General features: G+C 40.2%; 1 protein-coding gene across 1 annotated transcript in view; it reads right to left on the bottom strand.

Annotated features, from left to right (window-relative positions):
• Positions 1-16,508, bottom strand: part of LOC127434153 (transmembrane protein 47-like) — a 38,775-nt gene extending 22,267 nt beyond the window's left edge. Inside the window, exon 1 of the mRNA XM_051686692.1 lies at positions 16,199-16,508. Within this exon, the coding sequence (XP_051542652.1) occupies positions 16,199-16,394 (196 nt within the window). The 5' untranslated portion in view covers positions 16,395-16,508. The remainder of the gene's footprint in view (positions 1-16,198) is intronic.
• Between the last annotated feature and the right edge of the window lie 5,620 nt (positions 16,509-22,128).

The raw sequence follows: 22,128 nt of genomic DNA, 5'->3' as shown, positions 1-22,128 counted from the left end.
ACTATGCGACTAAAAATGTCTACAATTTGCCACTTGTTGGTAAATGTTCAGATTTCACTCACCTGTGATTGACTATTTTAGTGGGGAAATAGTTCAGCACCAAGATCCTTTCAATGTGTGTTGAGAATTAAAGTTTAATTTGACTTGTTCTGTGTAAAGGCTCAACACTCTTATGGAGAAGTTCTTCTTCATTCTTTGTTCAGAGGTAAAAAGAAGTTTGAAAGAGCTGAGCAACGACAATATTATTTGTGAATATTCCACACACCGACCACACTGCTGGGGCAGGCATTTAGAGCAGCATTTAAATGTGAGGGCGTTCAAGACTACAGTACTGTGCAAAAGTTTAAGGCACTTGTGAAAAATGTTGCATAGTGAGGATTTCTTCAAAAATAGTGCCATAATTAGTTTTCATTTTTCAATTAACATTGAAAACGTTGCAAAACTAAAGTCTAGTAAACAAAAAAAGCTAAATCAATATTCGGTGTGATCAACTTTGCCTTCAAAACAGCACCAAGTCTCCTAGTTACACCTGGACAAAATTTTTCTTGGTTGTTGACAGATAGGATGTACCAAGCTTCTTGGAGATTTCACCACAGTTCTTCTATCTATTTAGGCTGTCTCAATTGCTTCTGTCTCTTTATGTAATCTCAGATTGACTCAATGTTCAGTGGGGGTCTCTGTGGGGGCATGCCATCTGTTGCAGGGGTTCTTCTATTCTATTTGCAGAAGGAATGTTTGGGAGTCTAAAATATATATTACCTTTTGACACACTACAGCTAAAGACATAAAATACCATCTTAAGACAAATGTTTTTGTTAAAAACCTTATGTGCCTAAGAATTTTGCACAGTACTGTATCTGCTACTCAAACACATAACGTGATTGACTACATATAAAACACCAACTATTATGAAATTAAAATATGTTATCAATGACTGTATGCCTCATTCTATGAGTAGATTTCACATGAGATCAATAAAAGAAGCCGTTTTAACTACTCTATGATTTCAAGTAATATATATGCAATAGAAAATGTGTAACTTATCTTGTTTACACTCTGAATTCATGGAGCTAATGTGCTAACACGCTATACACAGCCATAATATGCAGTGATTACACTCTGTTATTGCCATTTATGATGACACTGACATGACTGCAAAGATGGCCGTATTAAAGAGTGTTAATGAGTAGAATACAGACAAAAGAATGATGATTGGCATTTCTTTGGGCAGATGTGTGAATGGTTTTCAGCTGCAGACGTCACATGAGTGAAGCAGCATATAAAACAAAAGAGTAAATGGGCACTTAAAAGTATTTGAGTAGATTTGATTACTACTGTAGACTAATAAAAAAAAAAAAAAAAAACACACATGACATGGTCTTGGAAAACGTGTCTACGCGAACGGTCGTACAGATATAGGTAAATTTGCACCAGCTCACTTATAATTCTGCACGCAGGTGCAGATTTTGTTAGAAGTATGCAGCGGCCTTTATTTGTGTCCAAAGACGAGATCCATGCAATCCATTTGTCACTGAAAAGAGTCTCTTTTAATATCTTTTCTGTTCATTACAGTCAGTTATCAAAAACAACAAAAAACTAACATTTAAATCTAATCATGCATAGCATGGATGAGGTAAAGCCATTCGAGTCCTCTCTTGTTAACATGCACTCATTTACAGATGCGCTTTACAGAACAGACGGTTTTCTTAAAGAGACAGTACCAGTTCAATCGGAACCGAATCGAGAGCTTGTGAATCGGAATTGAATTAAATCAAATCATAAAAACTGTAAAAATCCAAGCCCTAGTCGAGTCACAGAATTTCCTCTTTCAGTGTGAATAGACAAATGATTTGATACTGGAAACATATTGTATCCATCGCACCTGATAACGGCACAGTGTAAGATTTAGAAACTCTACAAAATATCGGACAACACACATAGCAGATTCGACAGTGCTTTCTGCTGCCCGGCTTAAGTTGTTCTGAGCGAGGGTAGTTACAATGAGAATGCTGGATTGCTGATTTGGCATAAAAACACTGGTTAAAGAAAAGCTTTCTTACACTGTATGCCAGACACAAAGTTTATGCCACCTCACACACACACTTTTCAAAAGTCCTTTTCTCCAGTAATTCCACTGAAGTCTAATCCCACTTCACTTGCCCCAAATAATACATGAAAGGATCAAATTACAGGCTAATTTACTCTAATTTCTCAGGGGTTCAAGGTTTGTGTGTGTCTCAGAATCATACACAAAATATATGCATTTACACACACACTTCACCTAATACACTATACAGTATTTCTCTCATATTTCTTAGCATTTTTTTTTTTGTTCAGTCTCTGCGTCTCCTCCAGGGTGCTGTGTTTTTAATGAGCTGTACCAAAAGAGCAGTGAGGCAGCAGAGAGCTCAATACAGTCATGACAGCCAATCATGGGTGTGTGAGTGAAAGAGACAAGGGCTTTCCCAGGAGATCAATGCAAAATTATTTAACACAATTTTTGTTCCTGGGTTGTAAGTGTTACTTCCTAATTGCTTATGCCTCAAAAGTATAGAAAATGTCTTTTATTCCACACAAACTTTGCTTTTGTAACCAGGACAGTGATATTTTGAAATTTACCTATTTCCAATGACAAAACGGGCAAATTTGTGTCTTTTCATTCACATAAAGTCAGAAAAAAAACAACATATGAATCCAAATTAACATGTATTTATACTAAAGTAATACAAAAATGACTACAAAAGATTTAGAAATGAGTAGTTTTCAAGATTTATACTGTAAATCACTTTCACGGATCAGCCCCCAAATGTACTCATCATACTTCAAGGCGTCCAGCAAGGTCTTGGTGATGTTGTAATCCTCTGTGAGGTGCACCGAGTGAGCCAGGGGAAGAAACGGGTACTTGTTACCATTATGTAGCAGCACGGCTTTGAGGCTCCTGGATGAGCTGCCACTCATTCTGGTTACAGGCGATTCCTACTGCTTCGAACAGACTGGTCACATTGTGGCAGAAGCAGAGCCCATCTTGATGGGTGAAGAAGCTGGAAAAAGATTAGTGACGCTTCCACTGATCTGCGACTTGCACACTTTCATCCAACAAGTTCCACTGCTTGAGCCTAGATGTCAAAAGCTCGGCACTGGACTTGCTGAGACCAAGATCTCTAATCAAGTCATTAAGGTTTTTTTGGTTGGGGTAGTATGGGTTTCTCTCCTCAGCTCCACCTCTGAAATTGTCATCTGGATCTACAACATCTTCCTCGTTCTCTGACTTGCTGTTCTCTTCTAAAGATGGCTGCTCTCTCTCTCCGGAGGAGTGGGTACGGGGAGCTCATGGCAGTGTGGCACCGGGGCGATGGATGAAGGTAGGTCCGGATCAGTGATAGCAGGTGCATTCTCGCCAGTCCGACGTTTGGAAGGGTCCACCATGCAGAAGTAACAGTTGCTTGAGTGGTCAGCGAGTTCCCGCAAAATTCTTGGGATAGCGAACTTCATGGCTCTCTTTTCCCCTCTGTACCATCCAACAAAAATACATTTATTTCACCCATGACTAATGTGTATGAGATTCTCACAAAGTTTTTCATATATGATATATTTTTCAATAACATTGAATGTAAAACATTTTAAAATTAACACATTCCGAGCAACAATTGTCCATCTTACCTTCCAGAGTTTTTTTTGCAGTGCTCACAGGTGAAATGATGTGCCCAGGGTTTGTCTTGATCCCCAACAGGCATGCCGAAATATGCCTTGTAGGCCTCACACATCTTAGCAGATGCTTCCACGGTGTACTTTTTCGCTCTTGTCTTGATAAATTGGCCGCAGACATACCAAAATGCGTCTGCCGGATGCTTGCAGCCTCTTGATGCCATCTCAGAAAAATGCATTCACTTATGTACAAATATGTATTCACTTATGGGGCTTTTCCACTGCACGGTACGGCTCGACTCGACTCTGCTCGCTTTTTGGGGGTTTTCCACTGTGGATAGTACCTGGTACTTTTTTTATTACCACCTCGGTCGAGGTTTCAAGTGAGCCGAGCCGATACTAAATGTGACGTCAAAACCCTGCAGATCACTGACTGGTCAGAGAGAATTGTCACTACCAGCATCACTGGATTTGCGACACGGGACATCAACCCGCTAGTTTTAAATTTAGCAACAGTGATAGCAGTATCATTTGTTCACGCAACTTTCGAATTGTAAAAAGAAATGGCTGTGCACAAAACCACGCTGTGGTCAATAAACGAGGTGCAGACATTCCTCTCGTTAGTAGCCGAGGAGAGGATACAACAAGAGCTGGATGGGGTGATGCAACTATGATGATCAGCCTATAATCCCACCCACGTTGAGGCTGCACTAAACTGCAGTGGAAAAGCAAGCTCAGAAAAGTAAAGCGAGCAGAGTCGAGTCAAGTCAAACCGCAACGTGCAGTGGAGAAGTGCCATTAGGCAGTTGGAACTAAACTGAACTGATGGGCTTAAGGCCCCTGTATTTATACTACTATTTATATTACTGGAAAGTTCTAGAAGTTACTCCAAGTTTACTCAGCACTGAATCTATCTGGAATGTTCTGGAAAATAGGTGAATTTCAAAATATCACTGTCCTGGTCACAAAAGCAAAGTTTGTGGGGAATAATAGCCATTTTCTATACTTTTGAGGCATAAGCAACTAAGAAATAACACTACCCAGGAACCAAAAAAACAAAACAAAAAAACAAACATTTGTTACACAGTGTTATTCACTGAGCAAAGTTCTCACAGTGTAAAGAGAGAGTGACAGAGTGATAATTGGACCAAGAAAACAATTCTGAGTTGGTTTCTGCCTGTTCTGAGTTGGTAGCTATCACCTGAAAATCCTTAACTAGATCGTTACATTTTCTGAAGAAAGTGTGTGTGGTGCTTGCATGGCGAGAATTCACGGCCATGATGCTAGGGTGTTGTGAGCGGTTGCTATATCTTTGATAAGGTGTTCAGAGTGGTTTTTAGCACATTGCTACGTGATTGCTAGGGTGTTCTAAATGGTTGCTTACTGATCCAAGTCAAAAGAGCCCACCCCAAGTTTCCATGATATTTTGGTCCAAGTCTGTGGGATTTTTTTTCCGCCAGTTTTATCGTCTGCCAGGGAAAAAAATAAGTGTTCAGTTTGGTCACTTAGAAAAGAAAAATCACAACTCTCAACAATTTGCACGATTTAGGCATCATTCATTAAGCACAAATGGTGCAGGAAGAGTTGTGACAAAGTTTAAAGTTCCAGGTTCAAAACAGGTTAAGCTCAGTCAACAGCGTTTGCGGCATTAAGTTGATTGCTAATTATTTTTATTTTTTTTGACACGTCACTTTATAAATAAAAATAAAAATTGCGGTCACAGTAGAAGTCTGCACGAGACCATCTGGCTCCACCCTACCCAGCCCAAATGGTACTGTTGGATTTTAGGTTCACTTATAATATTAGTGAAGTTTGTTTGCACTAAAAACAGTCATATATTTGTAAACTATGATCATTTTCTACCCTCATTTTGACCCTGTGTCAGACACACTCAGTTTTGGTGCTACTTCTCCTTTAAGACTTGGCAGTAAACACCCACTGTTATGATTGGCTCTCTACTCTTGATCGACTTGCTCTCTAACTGCCATCTCACTGCTCACTGCTACTGGGTGGGGCTACAGTAGTGATAAGGTTAAGTAGGCATTGATGTGTTGTTGTGGAGGCATTCAGATGTAAATGTCTACTACAGCGTGACATGATCTATGATCATGATGACATGAACATAATCTAGGATACTGTACCATAACTTAATTTAATTTTAATCAGACTACAGTTACTGACTTTCAAGTTCAAGTTTACTTATTTGTATCCCGAGGGAAATTTAGTTTGCAAGCAGAGATTTAACAAAATATGAAACAAAGTACATAGAGAAAAACAGAAATATATAAAAACACAATCCATTCACATAATGCACGGTCGTACATCCCTCCCCGCAGGTTATCTTCTATCTTTTCTCACTAAATTCAGCATTCGAATAGCTGTTGGGACAAAAAAGAATAAAAAAATCAATAAAAAAAAAACCTACTAATATCTTAGTCCTTGTATTTAATGACCTAAAACGGTACCCAGAAGGCATCAGTGAAAACTGTCCAGATATGGCGAGGCCAGGTTGAGTGATGAGGTTGAGTTTCAGTTAAGGTAATTACTTTTAAATACATTACTTGGTTTATAAATATTTCTAAAATAATGTAACAATAACAGCCCGTCTGGCACCAACAATCATCCATGCGATTATCTAATCAGCCAATCATGTGGCAGCAATGCATAAAAATCACGCAGATACGGGTCAGGAGCTTCAGTTAATGTTCACATCAACCATCAGAATCGGGAAAATATGTGATCTCAGTCATTTGGACCATGGCATGATTGTTGGTGCCAGATGGGCTGGTTTGAGTATTTCTGTAACTGCTGATCTCCTGGGATTTTCACACTCATCAGTCTGTAGAATTTACACTGAATGGTGCCAAAAACAAAAAACATCCGGTGAGCGGCAGTTCTGCGGATGGAAACGCCTAGTTGATGAGAGAGGTCAACAGAGAATGGCCAGACTGGTTCGAACTGACAAAGTCTATGGTAACTCAGATAACCGCTCTGTACAATTGTAGTGAGAATATAATCTCAGGATGCTACTCTGAGATGCGGGTTGGCACTGTTTTGGCGGCACGAGAGGGACCTACACAATATTAGGCATGTGGTTTTAATGTTGTGGCTGATTGGTTTATACTGTATAGTTGAGTACGCAAATTTGCATTCCCCTTTTGTCTCATACGTTTTCACACCCCTTTCAGAATTTATACAAATATAAGAGATAAAAGATCTTTTTTTTTTTTTTTTTTTTTGTACTGCTCTTCAGAATCTACATAACAGGTATTTACATAAAGTATCATAGGCATATAGTTGTGTGTTGTCTTCTTGAGCATCAGTGAATGTTTGTACCTTGTGTAATAGTTGTGTATGAGTCCCTCAATGGTCCTAAGTATGAAAAGCTGGATCTCACATGGGAGTGTATATATTAAATTTATTTTATATATACACTATATTGCCAAAAGTATTCGCTCACCCATCCAAATAATTGAATTCAGGTGTTCCAATCACTTCCATGGCCACAGGTGTATAAAATGAAGCACCTAGGCATGCAGACTGCTTCTACAAACATTTGTGAAAGAATGGGCCGCTCTCAGGAGCTCAGTGAATTCCAGCATGGTACTGTGATAGGATGCCACCTGTGCAACAAGTCCAGGCGTGAAATTTCCTCGCTACTAAATATTCCACAGTCAACTGTCAGTGGTATTATAACAAAGTGGAAGCGAATGGGAATGACAGCAACTCAGCCACGAAGTGGTAGGCCACGTAAAATGACAGAGCGAGGTCAGCGGATGCTGAGGCGCATAGTGCAGTGGTCGCCAACTTTCTGCAGAGTCAATCGCTACAGACCTCCAAAGTTCATGTGGCCTTCAGATTAGCTCAAGAACAGTGCGTAGAGAGCTTCATGGAATGGGTTTCCATGGCCGAGCAGCTGCATTCAAGCCATACATCACCAAGTGCAAAGCAAAGCGTCGGATGCAGTGGTGTAAAGCACGCCGCCACTGGACTCTAGAGCAGTGGAGACACGTTCTCTGGAGTGACGAATCACGCTTCTCCATCTGGCAATCTGATGGACGAGTCTGGGTTTGGCGGTTGCCAGGAGAACGGTACTTGTCTGACTGCATTGTGCCAACTGTGAAGTTTGGTGGAGGGGGGATTATGGTGTGGGGTTGTTTTTCAGGAGCTGGGCTTGGCCCCTTAGTTCCAGTGAAAGGAACTCTGAATACTTCAACATACCAAGAGATTTTGGACAATTCCATGCTCCCAACTTTGTGGGAACAGTTTGGGAATGCCCCTTCCTGTTCCAACATGACTGCGCACCAGTGCACAAAGCAAGGTCCATAAAGACATGGATGAGCGAGTTTGGTGTGGAAGAACTTGACTGGCCTGCACAGAGTCCTGACCTCAACCCGATAGAGCACCTTTGGGATGAATTAGAGCGAAGACTGCGAGCCAGGCCTTCTCGTCCAACATCAGTGTCTGACCTCACAAATGCGCTTCTGGAAGAATGGTAAAAAATTTCAATAAACACACTCCTAAACCTTGTGGAAAGCCTTCCCAGAAGAGTTGAAGCTGTTATAGCTGCAAAGGGCGGGCCGACGTCATATTAAACCCTATGGATTAAGAATGGGATGTCACTTAAGTTCATATGCGTCTAAAGGCAGATGAGCGAATACTTTTGGCAATATAGTGTATATATATTTGTTTTTTTTATATAAAATAAAAATCTTAGTCATTCTTTACCGTAACTATATGGCCCAGACACTACAGGAGTGCAAACTGAATAAAATCCCAGATGCAGTTTATTGTGCTACACCAATCCCAATCAATAATAACCAGGATAAAAAAAATAAAAAAAAAGGTTTGGTACATTACATGGGACTTTTAATTATAAACATATTTTGAAATGTCTGCGCTCCCAGTTGTGAACTCACTGACAGCTGTTTCACTGAGAAAGTGACTCGAATTCAAACTGCTAACCTGATCTCCTGAGTTCAAACGAGCTTTAGTCGGATGATTTATTATAAAGACCCGGTTCAAAACAGTCATTTGTTCATGAATCGGACATCATGGCTTGTACGGTGTTTGTTGTTGCGTGCAGCCAGCGAGCGATTATCAACAGAAAGGGTGAAAAGTAGCACGAGACACACTGGCGCTCTAAATATGTATTCAATAAATCACAAGATGATATCTGACGTAACCGCATACATCCCGACTGTCACCAATGGCGACTAGATTTAAAATTATTGTCGCAATCATTTATTTTGGGTCAAATTTGCAACCATTTTAGTCATAGTCTGGAGCCCTGTAGCAAGCACCGCTTATTAGGGCTGGGCGATATATCGAATGATTTTGCTGATGATATAAGATTAAGCAATATGGTAAATATCACAATGATTTTAACATGCTTTTTATCTGCCCAGTAAGTTTCATAAAGAGTGCATCAGTAGACTAATTTTACGATCCTTCAGGGCTGCACGATGAATCAAAATAACATTGTAATGGCGACATGTGCTTCAGAATAAACCAGTGACGTGCTTATCTGTGTACATGCGTGGAGCTCATGGGGTGGTGTTTTTAGCACTTTTAAAGCAGTTCACATGCATTGTGAAAAACATACGGCAAGTTAAAGCAACTACGCAACTCCAAACATTAGAAACAGTTACAAGTTATTATACATATCTACAAATGTGGCACAGTTAACTGAAAAGGAGATGATAGAGGGTTTCACCAGATGCGGAACACTGTAAACTACACACTGCACTTTCAGTGTCAAAATAAAAGCTCCAGGTGAATGTGAAGTAAATAGGACCTAATATATTTTCCTTTTGTATAAAACAAATCTAATCCACAAAATAATAATGATAATTCAGAATTATATTATAATAATAAACTTGACTGGCTCCCAAAATAATAATTTTGTATAATGCAATGTTCAACTGGATTCCAAAAAATAACTGAAGAGTGAAGTAGTATTTGTACACCTTTTTCATTTACAAAAAAAATGTTGTAGAAAAAATATTTTTACTTAATGCCTTTGAAGTATTTTATCTGCTTGGCTACAATAGCTGTTTGGATGAAATGATGATTCCTCTAATGAAATATATGTGTGATTAGTATATATTTGTATTAAATTAGAAAGAAAAATGCACAATAGCATTTTCACAAGCGGTCTCAGACTTTCGGACCACACTGCACATCTACTCTATTTCATTTCTAGATCTGAGCATACTTTATTGAAATGTAACCGTGAGTTTGTTAAGTAGGGCTCTCCTAACTGAGTTAAAAGAGGACATTTAACTGACCTTCAAGATCAATGGACCATGAAAGAGACAAGGGAAGGAACAGGTGTGTCCTCATTGAAGATGACCCCCAAAGTAGGCAACAATAGAGCAAATGTGTGAGTGTGTGTGCCTTTCTCTCAGTAAAACCTCTTATCTTATCTCCGTCCCACAATACACACAACCCCATCCAGTGTAAATCTGAGCATCTATCCTCAAGCTTTCCCTCAGGACAGATATGTACAGAGTGATAGGCTGATGATAAAAGAAAACGAAGACACACAGAATGAGAGACTAGAAAGCAACACTCATATTCCCACAAAAAACATCTCCAGGGTTCTCTGATATACTCCCGCACACACGCACGCACACAAGCACACACACACACACACACACACACACACTCCATCCCCTGTGAGGAGTGAGCTATAGCCTCATTATCATCAGAAGCTGCTGTGGGATTCTACAGATTGCCATCTTCTCAGCAGTGTGTACCAGCAGGACATTGAGAGAGCCAGATAGAGAGACAGTAAGAGAGAGAATGCCACAAAACATGCCAGCGACCAAACTTCGGCTCAGCAGTAGAAAAGCATTGTTCAGAAAACCATCTCTTTAAGCTCCTGCTTTTAACTACACTGCTTGCAAAGGTATTCTCAAGACTTTGTATGCAAGCAGTATTTGATTAACCTCAAAGGTCTATAGGAATGCATTTTTTTATTCAATGGCTGTGTCTCGTTCAGAAGGCTGCGTCCTCCGGTGGTCGCACTTGTCGGCCGCATACGTCATCAAGGCTGTCTCGTTTCATAAAAGTGAGTAGGACACTTCGAATGCAGCCTTTGAATGCGACCTTCTTTCATGGGAATTCGGAGGATGTAAGAGATGTATTCTTCGTGGGCACTCACAACCCACAATTCTTGCTTCAGCGGAAATGTCTAAAAAAAAAATGATGCCAATTTGCCCATAAATATGATGTTTAAACGCAAGTAATGTTAATTCCCAAGTTGAAGATGGGTGCAGAGTATATGTATAATTATATTAATATATAATTAAAGTATTAGACTAAAAGTACACCAGTAAAATCTATTTTCGTTTCTCTTTACATCGTTATAACTCTCCTAAAATGTACCTCATACATTCCCTTCTGAAGGAACTTTGTTCCCTTCTCACTCAAAGTGCTCGTGCTTGTTAAAGAGTGGCCTGCTGTCATAGCAACCATGTTACATTACGTTTCTGTTTGTCCTACAAAGGCCGTCTCATTTAAAAGAGACTTGTTTAAAGGAGGACACTCGGTATACTGCAGCCTTCAAAGGACGCATCCTTCCTTTTCGAAATGAGACACAGCTAATGTCTTGTTCGTGGTGAATGTTTGCTTTTGGTGCCAATAGGCCTTTAAAGAATAGTTCACTCTAAACGATATTCTTCTTTCTGTGGAACACGGAGATGTAGGAGAAAACATTCTGGTCACGTTTCTACACAATGAAAATGAATGGAGCGGGGACTGTAGAGCTACAAAAAAGACAGGAAAGGACACAAAGTACCAAAAAAGTAGCATTAAAATTTGTGTGCTATATTCACTGATAATCTTACCCTCTACCATAGCTCTTACATTTCATTCAGGTCTTGGCACATTTAAAGATGGAGCCTCAAGACAGGGTTTGGAACAAAACAAGGGTTATTAAGTAATTACAATATACTCATTTAAAGGGTTAGTTCACCCAGAAATGAATTTTCTAATCTAGGGGGTTCACGATACCAAAATTTCAGTAGTCAGTACCAATACCAGTAAAATTGTACGATTCCCAATACCTATTTTAATACCAAAAATAAAAGCTAAGATGCTATTGAACACACTTCTTTAGCTTACTTAGCAAAGTTAAATGTATCAGTGTGAATAATAAATTAAAACAATTGCATGTTTCCTTGAAGAGTTTCTCAATTCTCAATTAAGTATTGCTTCGTTTTTTGTTTCTTTTCTTTTTTTGTATTTTTTTTTTTTTTTTTTTTTTTTTAAGTAGGACCCTATGAAATCAGTTTTATTTGTTTTATTCTAAATTCTGTTCCCTCCCCCCAAATTCTGTTTTCCATTCCATGTTATAAGTTTAAGCAATTTCAACATCAAAATAGTGTCTAATCAAATGAATTAATAAAACTTAGATCCATTTTTAATACATATTAAAAACAGAACAAATACTTTACAACATAACGTGTTGTGAAAAAGTATTTGCCCCTTCATGATTTCTTCCATTTTTGTGTATTTTTCATGCTAAATTGTTTTAGATCTTCAAACGAGATATAAAACAAAAGACAACCCGAGTAAACACAAAATACAGTTTTCAGCAAAAAAAAGTTAACACCTATATCACCCATGTGAAAAACTAACTGCCCTGTTAAACTTAATAGATGGTTGTGCTACCTTTAACAGCAACAACTGCAACCGAATGCTTCCGATAACTGGAGATCAGTCTTTCACAACGCTGTGGTGGAATTTTGGCCCACTCTTTTTTGCAGAACTGCTTAAGCTCAGCCACATTGGAGGGTTTGAGCATGAACTGCCTGTTTAAGGACCTGCTACAGCATCTCAATAGGGTTCAAGTCAGGACTTTGACTAGGCCACTCCAAAACTTTAATTCTGCTTCTTTTGAGCCATTCAGAGGTGGACTTACTCCTATGCTTTGGATCATTGTCTTGCTGCATAATCCAGTTACGCTTGAGCTTCAACTCACAGACTGATGACTGAACGTTCTCCTTTAGGATTTTCTGGTAGAGAGCAGAATTCATGTTTCCCTCAGTTACTGCAAGTTGCCCTGCAGCAGCAAAGCATCCCCACCCCATCACACTACCACCACCATGCTTGACCGTAGGTATGATGTTCTTGTGGAATTCTGTGTTTGATTTACGCCAGATGTAACGGGACCCCTGTCTTCCAAACAGTTCCACTTTGGACTCATCAGTCCACAGAACATTCTCCCAAAAGGTTTGAGGATCATCAAGGTGTGTTTTGGCAAAATTCTGATGAGCGTTAATGTTCTTCTGGGTTAGCAGTGGTTTTTGCCTCACCACTCTTTCATGGATGCCATTTTTGGCCAGTGTCTTTCTGATAGTTCCTTGGATGTTGTCCTTGACTTTTTTGTGACTTCCTGGATGAGTCGTCGCTGTGCTCTTGGAGGAATTTTGGAAGGTCGGCCACTTCTAGGAAGGTTCACTACTGTGCCAATTTTCTCCATTTGGAGATAATGGCTCTCACTGTGGTTCTTTGGAGTCTCAGTGCCTTTGAAATAGCTTTGAAACCCTTCCCAGATGGATGTATTTCAATCACCTTTTTCCTCATCATTTCTGGAATTTATTTCGACCTTGGCATAGTGTGCTACTGGGTGAGAGCTTTTAGCCAAATTCATGCTGCTGAAAAAGTTCTGTTTAGGTGTTGATTTGATTGAACACTTCTAAAGATATGGATTAAACCACTGGAGTCATATGAATTACTTTTATGCTGCCTTTATGTGCTTTTTGAAGCTTGCAAGTTTTGGACCCCTTAGAATTACATTGTATGGACAAAAACACCTCATATATCCTTTAAAATATCTTTGCTTGTTTTTAACAGAGGAAAGGAAGTCATACAGGATTAAAACAAAATGAGGGTGAGTAAATGATGACATAATTTTTATTTTTAGGTAAACTACTCGTTTAACTGAACAACAAACGCATCCTACTGCATTTGGTGTCCAGTTCCACCCAAAAAAAAAAAAAAAAAAAAAAAAAAAACATCCTCCCAAAAGAGTCTGAATACAAAGGCATTCCAGCCAGCTAGACAACAATAGTGAAAAACACGCCCACCCTGATCACAAAGCTCACGGGGGTCGAAGCGAAGCCCAGATGGCAAATAATCACTCATAAATACAAAGATAAACTTTAACACAATTAAATTGACAGATCCTTTCAGAACGGTGCAACGTGGATGGCTACACAGTGGTAAAGATAGTTTGCGGTGTGAAATTCAGACTTTGGCTATAAACCTATTATGCACTGTCATAGACATGTAAATAATGTTGCATGTGATTCGTCATGATTTGTGAATTCAGATGACATCATCCTCTGCTCTGCAATCGGTCGTTTAAATTTTACGACTCTTCATTTTCTAATGCAAATAGCTCCAAAAGTTGAACATCTAGAAGACTGAAACTACTCTCATCTTGACCAGATTGATTTGTTAATTTTTTCACAGCAGTGTGTTTTCCTGTCAACCCTTTTTAAGTCCATGAGTCGGGACGGTGACAAATGAGCGCTCTTCACTTTCACATTTCCAGCAAACACGCAGTCTGGTTTCATGCAAATTTACTTGTTTTAGAGCCTGATTTGTGAAAACTTTCACAATCACATTTGGTCACGTTTGATTGCGTCTTACTGCTCTACCCTTTGATGATTTGTGGATTTTTTTCACAGATCAGTTTTTGTCTCTTAACCATTTTTTTTAGTTCTGGAGTCAACAGTTTACCTGAAAAATCAGTGTTATAGGCTTTGAGAGGTCACATTCTTGAAACGCATGATAATTATGATGGAAAAACACTAGGTTCACACAAAACTGGATTTGTGAAAACTTTCACAGATTGATTTGACTCAGTTTGATGGCTTCATGCATATTGGCATTTTGAATCATTAAAAAATTTAGCCATAAAAACAATAAACTTCTTACAGTTCTACAAAATGACCAACTAGATGGGTCACATTTGCTTAAATAGACCATCTTGATTGTAAATTTTTTTCACAGATCAGTTTTTGTCATTTAACCCTTTTTGAATCCTTGAGTCAACAGTTTACCTGAAAAATCAGAGTTATAAGCTTAGTGTTGTAATTGCTCTGTGTTTTAGTCTTTCCCATTCATTTCCTATGGTGGGTCAAAAATGACCTGGAACACCACGAGTGTTACTTTTTTTTGTCACACGGCCTAAACAATTTTTTGGTGTGTTCAGATGGCAAATGTAGAAGTAACCAAGCCTTGGCCCACTGAGATGAAGGATACCATTTTTATTAAAGAAGCGAAATCAAAATGGGTCAAAAATGACCCGAACTCCGCACAAGTGTTAAACAAAATGACTAGCTAGCTGACGTATCATCCATATCAAAATTGTATTCATCAACAACAAACCAAAGCTATCAAACTGAGTAAAATCAATGTGTTAAAGTTTTCACAAATCCAGTTTTGTGTGAAACTAGTGTTTTTTTCCATCATAATTATCATGTGTTTCCAGAATGTGACCTCTCAAATCCAATAACTCTGATTTTTCAGGTAAACTGTTGACTCAAGGATTCAAGAAAGGGTTAAGAGACAAAAACTAATCTGTGAAAAAATTCACAAATCATCAAAGGGTAGAGCAGTAAGAATCAATCAAATGCAACCAAATGTGATTGTGAAAGTTTTCACAAATCAGACTGGTCAAGATGAGAGTGGTTTCAGTCTTCTAGGTGTTCAACTTTTGGAGCTATTTGCGTTAGAAAATGAAGAGTCGTAAAATTTAAACGACCGATTGCTGAGCGGAGGATGATGTCATCTGAATTCACAAATCATGACGAATCACATGCAACATTATTTACATGTCTACGACACGACATATAGGGTTTATAGCCAATCAAAGTCTGAATTTCACACCGCAAACACTCTTTACAGTGGTGACAGCAACATCTGCCTTTCCGAAACGATTATGATGGTTGGTTAGAAAGTACAGATGACACACTTGTTAAAAGTGTGCCCGGTCAAAACGGAAAAGGAAAACATAAAAGCAAATGTATACTATTCTGTCACCCGTGTGTGAGAGAAAAACTGGGAGTCAGATCTAACAATGACCCATTGTTGGGTTCACGGACAATCACCGTAAATTCCGCACATTTCTCTGGTCGAATCGTGACGATAATAGTCATATTCATAGTAGTATCCGCACAAAAATGGGCTTGTTTTTGGCCATACTTGGAGTTTATGGAAATAAATATTTATCCAGCTGTTGCTGGTCCGTTATTATAAACATGTATGTTGACAGCGTTCACGTGCAGCGGGTAAACAAACGAAAACATCGTCGACCGCTAGCGCGCGAATACTTACACCAGTGTAAAAAGGTACTGTATCGAGAATAATGCTTATAAGTTCAAGGTTGGGTGTTATTGTGAATGACTCACTACAAAATTGCATACATTTGTTCCATTCACCAATGTTTACCATTTGAACACGGTGCCATCAACAAAATACATCGGCATGCATTTCCCTCCTCAAAATAATATTGGATAGGACATCGGGTGTTTACCAGATTTGAGGGTGGAGATGCAGTTCCAGTCGCTCTCGAGCTCCCTGCATGACTCCCATAGAGACAGCGCGTAGCCCTCCGCCGTCACCCACGCGGGGCTCAACAGCGCAACAACGTCCAGGCAAAACGCAAGAAACACGCAGAGAAGAGCGATCAGTTTAAATGGCCGGAACACGTACACCTCGTTCACGGACATCTTCTCATAGCAGACCGTTTGGAGTCGCTCGTTCGCGTCGGGATCAGAAGCAACTGTGTTGTGCTCCTACTTCGGCAGTAAAGTTAGTCTGTGAAGAGTTGAGCTCTGCGTGCCAATTATACTTTCCTGAGCGCTTCAAACGCTCTGCGCAGCCAGTGGAAATAACGCGCCACCCAACGACCAATAGAGAAAACAGCAAACACTGAAATGGGGAGGTGGAAGTGACTGTGGAAGTGAATTTCAAGAGAACGCATGATGGTAGTTATCCTTATAATCGGCCTTAAACATGAAAAATCTTAGTTTAGATGTCTTAAGAGAGACCTGACCCGGACAATGGGGAAGTTGTCACAGTAAATGGTTGTTCTCTCTAACAGTGGTTATCTATTTTGGTTTCAAACACAACATGAATAGTCTGAGTTGTATTATTCAAATATTGCTGAAAAGTATGCTATTTAAAATCATCTCAGTTATTAGATTTAAGTTCATCCAACTACATTTTATTTTCGGATAGGCTACAATAAAGTTAAACCAACAGAAACATTAATGCTCTTGTAAGTGAATTGATAAAGTTGACTACATTATTAAATTAATCTAACTAAACCTTTTATTTTCAGGTATGATAGATTGTTGAGTAAAACCAGGGCCATTTCTAGCTATAAGCAGTATAAGTGGCCGCGTAGGGCCCCTGAGCATCCACGAGGCCCCACAAATCAAGGTTGTTTTTTTTTTTTTATTATTACATTTTTAGTAAAAAAAAAATTTTATTTGTAAATATCCTATAAGTTGTGAGTAAGACTCACGCCGGGTTCACATTGGCCGCGTCTCTTCTGCAAGAAACAGCAGCGCCTCTATGGGGCCCTATGCCAGTTTTTTTCTTTAATAAGGTCATAATAAGCTGAGGTTATTGCTACTTCAAGGACAACAGCGGGCAGTCATGTGCACTTCATCTTTTTCAGCACACTTGGTCGTGATTGGTTAATGTTGTGTCTATACTGTACACCTACACAGAATGGCAAAATGTCCGGCAATTTATTAATTCTTTCCTTTATTAAGTTATTTTACTGAGTTTACTTGCATGCAGACATATAAATTGTAGTGTACTATAGGTTCGGTTTGAATTATTTTGATTTGCTTTTAGTGTTCTACTGCACCCAGAGCCGCTGAGTTCAGTGTGAGCCGCGCTGCAAAAATAGGCTCAATGCCGAAACTATCCGCTCACTGCCACATCTAAGACGCTTCTTGGATGCGTCACCTCATGACTTATGCTTGCAGTGTAAACGGTGTCATCTGTTAATATGGGCGGTTGTGTGAACCTAGCGTCAGGCAGTTTTAATGGCTCAATTAAACAGTTATTGGGGGCCCCCTTGTGGCCCGTGAGGGAAGGGAGAATGTAAGTGCACAAAGAGAGAGTTGTAGCTTTATGTGACAGGCACGTGCACACTCAAAGGGTTTTGCATCATCATGAAGCGCACCTACAAGTCGGGAGTGGAAAAAACGAAAAAGGAAGTGGAGGAGAACATGAATGTAAACCATCTACTTGACTAGCTGGTGTTTGTTGTCATGTATTAAATTGCAGCAATTAGTTAGCTAATGTTTTGTAGTTGTGTCTTTTTTCAAAGGTATATGTTTTCAGACATTTCTGATATATAACTAAGGTGTAGACCATACTATTGTCACAACAGACATAGTGTTGCTAGCCAAGAAGATTAGCTGGTGTTATCTTTGTTTCAGTTAGTTAGCTAGCAAGCTGATGGTAGTTGCAGCACTGGATATGATTCAGTCAACCAAATTTGTCTCTGCATTATTTTCAAGTGCAATATTGAAATATTTAGGGGCATCAACGGCACCCAGGTGTACACAAATTCTTTGTAAATAGCCATTTTGTATGTAATCATGACAAACAAAATGGCTAATACAAGAGCCTGTCACATAACTAGTTGTCTCACCAGTAACTGAATTTAATGTTAATTTAAACAGGTTAAAAAGATAGGGGGCCTCCAAGTAGGATTTTGTTTAGGGCCCCCATATGCTCAGACACAGCTCTGAGTAAAACCAACATAAATATTAATGTTAATAAATATCCTATATAAAGCTTGATAATTAATTATATTTACATTTACATTTATTCATTTGGCAGACAAAAGAGGAATAATGCATCATAAGTGATTCATCCTAAGGAGACAGTGGTAAAAAAAGTACTGCATTACAAAGTTTCACTAGCATCAGAATAGTAGTATCCAAGACAGATTAGAGTGCAACAAGAATATATATAATAATTCTTATTTGCTTTAAATTATTATTATGAGTGAATGGTTAAGTGCTCATGGAAAAGATGTGTTTTTAGCAGTTTTTTGAAGACAGAGAGTGAGTCTACTTCACAGATGGAGTTGGGAAGGTCATTCCACCAATGTGGTACAGTGAAACCAAAAGTCTAGGAAAGTGTTTTGGTGCCTCTTTGTGTTGGTACAAGGCACTGCTCATTTGCTGACCGCAGGCTTCTGGTGGGAATGGTTTTAGATATGCTGGAGCGCGCCCAGTGACTGTTCTGGATGCCAGCATCAGAGCCTTGAATTTGATACGTGCATCAACCAGAAGCCAGTGAAGAGAGACATGGAGTGGTGTAACATGCGCTCTCTTTGGTTCATTAAAGACCAGACAAGCTGCTGCATTATGGACCATTTGCAGGGGCCTAATTGCACATGCAGGGATGCCTGCAATGAGAGCATTACAGTAGTCCAGTCTAGTTATGACAAGTGACTGAACAAGAAGTTGTGTGGCATGTTCAGAGGAAGGGTCTTATTTTCCTGATATTGTAGAGTGTAAATCTACACGATCGTGCTGTCTTTGAGATGTGGTCTGTGAAATTTAGTTGGCTATCAATGGTTACCCCTAGATTTCTGACCGTTTTGGAAGGTGTTACTGTAGTTGAACTCAGCTGCATGGTGATGTTGTGTTCAACAGCAGGGTTGGCTGGAAAGAAGAGGATCTCAGTCTTCACTGGGTTAAGTTGCAGGTGGTGTTCCTTCATCCAGGCCGAGATGTCTGCCAAACAGGCCAAGATTCGAGCAGGCTGTGGTGTCGTTGGGCTGGAAAGACAAGTAGAGCTGTGTGTCATCGGCATAGCAGTGATAAGAGAAACCATGTGCCTGAATGATGGGTCCCAGTGATGTTGTGTATATAGAGAAGAGAAGTGGCCCAAGCACTGAGCCCTGAGGTACCCAAGTAAGTAGCTGCTGTGACTTGGATACCTCAACTCTACAGGCAACCTTGAAGGACCTACCTTAGAGATATGAATTAAACCAGTCAAGCACAGTTCCTATGATGCCCAGAGTAGAGAGGGTGGAGAGTAGGATCTGATGGTTGACTGTGTCAAAGGCTGCAGAAGGGTCCAGTAGAATCAGGACGGATGATCTGGATCCAGCTCTCGTCTGTCTCAGTGACTCAGTGACAGACAGCAGGGCAGTCTCGGTGCTTGTTCAATGAGAGATAGGCTGAGATCTGATTGAAAACTTCCCTTTCAAGTGTTTTTGCCATGAATGGGATGAGAGACTGGTCTGTAGTGTTCTATTTGTGTGGGGTTATGTGCAGTTTTTTTAAGCAGTGGGGTTACTCGAGCCTGCTTAAATGTAGTGGGGAAAATGCAGGTAGGATGGATGGAAAGATGGCTTGGAGAAGGTGGGAAGGAATCGGGTCAAGGGAACAGGTGGTGGGGTGGTTGGAGAGGAGGAGTTTAGAGACCTCAGTGTCAGTCAGAGGAGAGAACATTGATACAGACGAGCTGTATACAGGAGGTGGGTGTTTGAGAGGGTGTGGTGCTGAGAATGTATTGCTGATGGCTGTAACCTTTTTAGTAAAAAATGTGGCAAAGACATCTGCTGTCAGTGAGGTGTCAGGCAGTGAAGGGGGATGACAGAGAATTGTGTTGAATGTTCTAAATAAGCTGTGAGTGTCAGTGGTGCTGTTGATCTTCTCCTGGTACTAGGAAGTTTTTGCAGATTTAATGTTACCTGAAAAAGATGCAAGCAGATTCTGATACTTACCCAGATCTGCTGGATCTTTAGATGTTCACGAAGAACATCAGAGAGCCAGGGGCTGGGCGGTGTCATACGTGCTGGCCTAGAGGAGAGAGAACAGATGCTGTCTAGACAGGTTGTTAAAGTAGAGCTTAGTGTGTCTGTGGCAGTGTTTACATCCAGGTTGGAAAATAAGTTTTGTGTGGGAAGAGAGGTAGAGACAGCAATTGAAAGGCGTGTTGGTGAAAGAGAACAGAGGTTACGGAGAAAGGAAACCAAAGGTGGAGTCTGTTTTAATATAGATGGGAGACTCATGTTGAATTGAACATAGCAGTGATCAGAGACATGTAAAGGAGTAACAAGAATATTTGTGTTGGTACAGTTACGTGTAAAAATGAGGTCCAGCTGGTTGCCCGATCTGTGAGTTGCTGTAGTGGTTAGTCTTTCCAAGTCAAACAAGGCCAGAAGAGCATGAAGTTCAGTATCTTGGCGCTTGTCTTGGTGTATGTTAAAATCTCCAGAACCACAAGTGGCCTATCATCTTCAAGAAAGGAGGACAGCAGGACATTCAGCTCCTCAAGAAAGTTTGCCAGCTGACCTGGTGGGCGATAGATGACAACAACATGGATTTTTGTGAGTTGCATTGTAGTAATAGCATGGAATTCAAAAGAAGTATTGTTACATAGAGATGAGTGTGGTAAAAATGTCCAGTTGTTTGGAATGAGCAAACCTGTTCCCCAACCCCTACCAGTATGTCGAGGGGTGTGAGAGAAGAAGTTGCTGGAAAGAGCAGAGGGTGTTGCTGTATCCTCTGGATGTACAGTGTTTCTGTCACTTGCGGGATGTGCGCAGATGGTGTGCAGCATGCCGCGAATGTCAGTTGGTGAATCCACCGGCCACCATAAGAGTGCCATTGCACCCGTTACCATTAATCGAGGCCCCCATCGAAAGAATTGATATGGACCTCGTCGGGCCATTAGAGAGGTCAGCATGCGGATATCGGTTTGTATTAGTCCTGGTGGATTATGCAACGCGATATCCAGAAACGGTGCCTTTGCGCAACATCTCAGCACGCAGTGTTGCGAAGGCACTCTTCAAAATTATCTCCCGGGTGGGGATTCCGAAGGAAATCCTCACCGATCAAGGCACAACATTTATGTCACGTACACTGCGTGAACTTTATGAATTGCTGGGGATTAAATCGATTCGCACCAGCGTTTAACACCCACAAACTGATGGGCTGGTCGAATGATTTAATTCGTTAATATTTAAAAATATGATTCGTATGCGAGGATGCTAGAAACTGGGACTAATTGCTGGAACCCCTATTATTTGCAGTCTGGAAGTTCCAGCAAGCCTCCATGGGGTTTTCCTGCTTCGAGATCCTGTATGGACGTCAGCCCCGCGGGGTGCTTGACGTCATACAGGAGGCGTGGGAGGAGGGAACTTCCCAAAGCAAAAATGAAATTCAGAATATCCTTGATCTTCGAGCAAAGCTACACACGCTGGGTCAGTTGTCACAGGGACATTTTCTCCAAGCTCTAGAGAGTCGTACGAACCTCATACAACACCATATCGAGACTCCTCCGGGAGACATACCTCTTGCCCGAACACAAGAAAAAGTGATTCAGGACAAATAAGAGGCATTGCTCAAGATAGGAGTTATAGAAGAATCGCACAGTGATTGGGCCAGCCTGGTTGTTCTTGTGCCTAAGAGTGAC

Source organism: Myxocyprinus asiaticus, chromosome 4 (assembly GCF_019703515.2).
Source record: "Myxocyprinus asiaticus isolate MX2 ecotype Aquarium Trade chromosome 4, UBuf_Myxa_2, whole genome shotgun sequence".
Lineage (NCBI taxonomy): Eukaryota > Metazoa > Chordata > Actinopteri > Cypriniformes > Catostomidae > Myxocyprinus > Myxocyprinus asiaticus.
This window is presented reverse-complemented; position numbering and strand designations above follow the sequence as displayed.